The 3,426-nt window shown below is 37.8% G+C and overlaps 1 protein-coding gene across 1 annotated transcript in view; it reads right to left on the bottom strand.

Annotated features, from left to right (window-relative positions):
• Window positions 1-638: 638 nt before the first annotated feature.
• Window positions 639-3,426, bottom strand: part of LOC104169220 (mitochondrial 10-formyltetrahydrofolate dehydrogenase-like) — a gene marked incomplete at both ends in the record, with an annotated part of 9,217 nt that continues 6,429 nt past the window's right edge. Inside the window, 3 exons of the mRNA XM_009710071.1 lie at window positions 639-754; window positions 1,925-2,044; window positions 2,780-2,927. Coding sequence (XP_009708373.1) covers window positions 639-754; window positions 1,925-2,044; window positions 2,780-2,927 — 384 coding nt within the window. The remainder of the gene's footprint in view (window positions 755-1,924; window positions 2,045-2,779; window positions 2,928-3,426) is intronic.

The following is a 3,426-nucleotide window of genomic DNA, read 5'->3' as shown; positions in this document are numbered from 1 at the left end:
GGCTTCATGGACAATTGCTCTGTATTCCTCCCAGGCTCCCTGTGCTTGCTTCCACCCTATGTAGGCCTCCTTTTTGTGTTTGTTTGTCCAGGAACTCCTTGTTCATCCATGCAGGCCTCCTGGCTTTTTTGCCTGACTTCCTCTTTGTTGGGATGCATTTCTCCTGAGCTTGGAGGAGGTGATCCTTGAATATTAACCAGCTTTCTTGGACCCCTCTTCCCTCCATGGCTTTATCCCATGACCCTCTTGAACTCCACCATTCCATGGTCACAGCAGCCAAGGCTGCCCTTGAGCTTCACATTCCCCACCATCCCCTCCTTGTTGGTGAGAACAGGGTCCAGCATAGCACCTCTCCTTCTTTGCTCCTCTGTCACTTGGAGAAGGAAGTTATCATCAATGCATTCCAGGAATCTCCTGGATTGCTTATGCCCCGATCACAAGATTCTTCTCTGCCACAAGAAAGGTTAGCCAGCTAAGACCTAAGGCTGGTACACTGAAGTAAATTAGGGCATGAAATGATGGCTACTCTGGTTCCTCTGACTGTGGGATTATGAATAACCATCATATTCAGAAAACATATGCAACAATTCTTCAGAGGAACAAAACAATGAAACAAACAGAAGCTGCCGTGTACTTACCTGTACATTTCCCTTGCATTCATCCTTCCCCATTCACCATTTTCAAATGCCTCCTTCGCTGCTGCCACTGCCTTGTCAACATCAGCCAATGAAGCAGAAGATACACTGGCTATTATCTGTCCAAAGTTAGCGTTGTGTTAGCTCAAACTGAAAGGCTGGGATGCAGAGAGTTATTCCTTCCTCCTAAACTTACTGACTGGGTATAAGCAAATGCTTAATATCCTCAACCCCAGCTGCTGTCGTGGGTGAGTCAGGCTGCAAAAAGTTCAGACACAACTGAGGTGGCAGAACTTGGAGAACACTGCAGGGACTCGGATTCCTAGATCTTTCTTTCTCTTCTCAGCAAGGTGCATTGTCCCACTGGATTTCACCCTCTCTTTCCATATGTAAAATCAATGTGATATTACAAAAGTTGCAAGTCTTTGTATGTGGTATTATGATCTAATATCTAAACATGCTAAAATTACTCCCACATGTTCCAGTTCTTAGGACTGGAGTTTCTGTTACCACAAACCACCATATACACACAGTATTTTATGATGATTGTGTTCTATAAATACACACATTGTAAATCCTAATACAGATTTGTTATGACTTTTATTCCATTATGTAGTGAGTTTCAGGAAAAATACCAGAGTCTGACTTCTGATGATAGTGAAATTTGTGGCTTTGATTTCAGCAGAATTTGTTTACTCCAGAATTAAATGGCAACTACATGGACATCAGAATCACTTCTCTTATTTGTAATTCATAGTTATGAGTTGCTCAAACAAGATTCACTAGCTCAGGACTGAAGTACAAACGTGTGTATTTTCCTATTGAAAAGTCATTTTTTTTTACTGGGAATTTAGAGGGACATTTTAAAGACACACTTGCCCTAAGACACCAGATTTATAAAAAAAGTAAAATAAAAACTGAAGTTGACAACTGACAGGAAATATATACACTATCCTAAAAGAAATACTTCTTTAGCAACTAAACTTCAGCAATTTTTGTTTGTAAAGCTCAACAAGAATAAAATCAAGGTAAAACACACAGCTGTGTATGGAAATTGACGTAATAGTTGAAGTGGGAGTAGGTTACTTTTGCTGTGCAGCTTGACTGAAATAGAAAAATTGTCGAATATACAAACAGAGAAGTCAACTGACACTTCAAATTATTTCTAGGGGTTGTTTAACGCGTACCGTATGGTTTTGAAATTAGCAATATTCAGTTAGTGTTTAGATTTTTTAATAGGCAAAGAAATTGAAATAAACTGGTACTGATCATATTCAGAAATGACTTACTGATCCATCTGCTGGATTTACGGTGTCATATGTTTTTCCATCATCAGCATTTACAAATTGCCCATTTATGAAACACTGGTATGGCATATTCACAGTCATGTTGTTCATATGTTTTGAAACCTAAGAGTGAAATAAACAACACGTGAATTTAAATTTTTAATAACTAATATTTTACTGAAGCTTAACAAGCTTTTGATATCTGCAGCCAACATCCAGATACATTTAAGATTTATATATGGCTGTTAGGAGTGGACAAAAGAGTAAAATTAAATGGAAATCATATTCTCCCTGGATGCCAATGACCATACTCTGAGATAGTTTAGCAGATTTCTGTATTTTTTAATCATTGAACCTCTATGTTCAAATCAATACTAAACCCTGGTTAAGGCTGGTCTTAGTGGACTTCAGTCAAATGCATAATTCCCAAATTCAAGAAATCCTGACTTGCTTAATGACTTAAAAAACCCACGGAATCCTTCTTTCTCACAAATTTTTCAAACAGATTCTTAGGAGAAAAATCTAGCACTGTTTGCCTCAGGAAAGTGGAAGGTCTGACTGAAGCGTACTGGCAGGACAGTGCAGGGGGGGTAGGAATATTTGCCTGTATGTGAGCTACTCTACTGCATGTTCTTGACCTCCTAGTTTCTGGAACACTGTAAGTGACAACACATCTATATTTCCATTCCAAAATGCAAATATATAAAAGTTGCAAAAAAAAGTCACAAAGAAGAGTTTGTATAACCAAATATTTGTTTGATTTTCCTACTGCAACAAGCAGTCTAATAAAATGCATTGTCTATCCTCCCCCCAAAACCAAGAAAGACTAAGCAATAAAGGCAAAATAAAAGGTCTTACATAATCAATGACTAACTCTTCTTCCTTATCTTCTCCTCTGAATTTTCTGACAGCCATTTGAATAAAGTCTGCAAACTTAGTGGCCATATACACATCTTCATTCTGTAGTTGAAGTCCACTGTATTTCTGTTTGATCTCTTCTAGCATTCTAAAGATTTTGAAGAAAGAATAGGTTTAATTACAAATGAAAGAATTCTTCAGATAACTGAATCATTAGAAGGTTGAAAGGGATCAAAACTGCACACCAGTTTGTACGCATGTGAATATGTGTGTGTGTGTGTTTCTCTGACGACAATGGCACAGAAGTTGTGCATTTTACTGAAATCTGTTGGTTTAATTGGAGGTGTTATGGAAAACGAAATGTCAGTTCTGGAATACTCTTAGGTAAACTTTTGGAAATAAATGACAAATAGAATATATTGATAGATAAAATAGTATATGGGACTACTCTAATCAATACATGGTGCACATTCAGAGCTCTGTGAGACTGATAAGTAGGACAATAATCAGTTTGTTAAAAAAAACATGAAATGATGGGTTTATATTATGGCCTGGAATATCTGAGTTGCAAAAAGAAGGTAACTGAGGTGACCTAACACAGGATGAACTCGGTGCACTTCTAAGCATGGGCTCAATTCTTTCTGTGA

The sequence above is a fragment of the Cariama cristata genome, unplaced genomic scaffold (assembly GCF_000690535.1).
Source record: "Cariama cristata isolate BGI_N322 unplaced genomic scaffold, ASM69053v1 scaffold41421, whole genome shotgun sequence".
NCBI lineage: Eukaryota > Metazoa > Chordata > Aves > Cariamiformes > Cariamidae > Cariama > Cariama cristata.
Note: the sequence above shows the minus strand (reverse complement) of the source record. Positions and strands in the feature narration are given on the sequence as shown.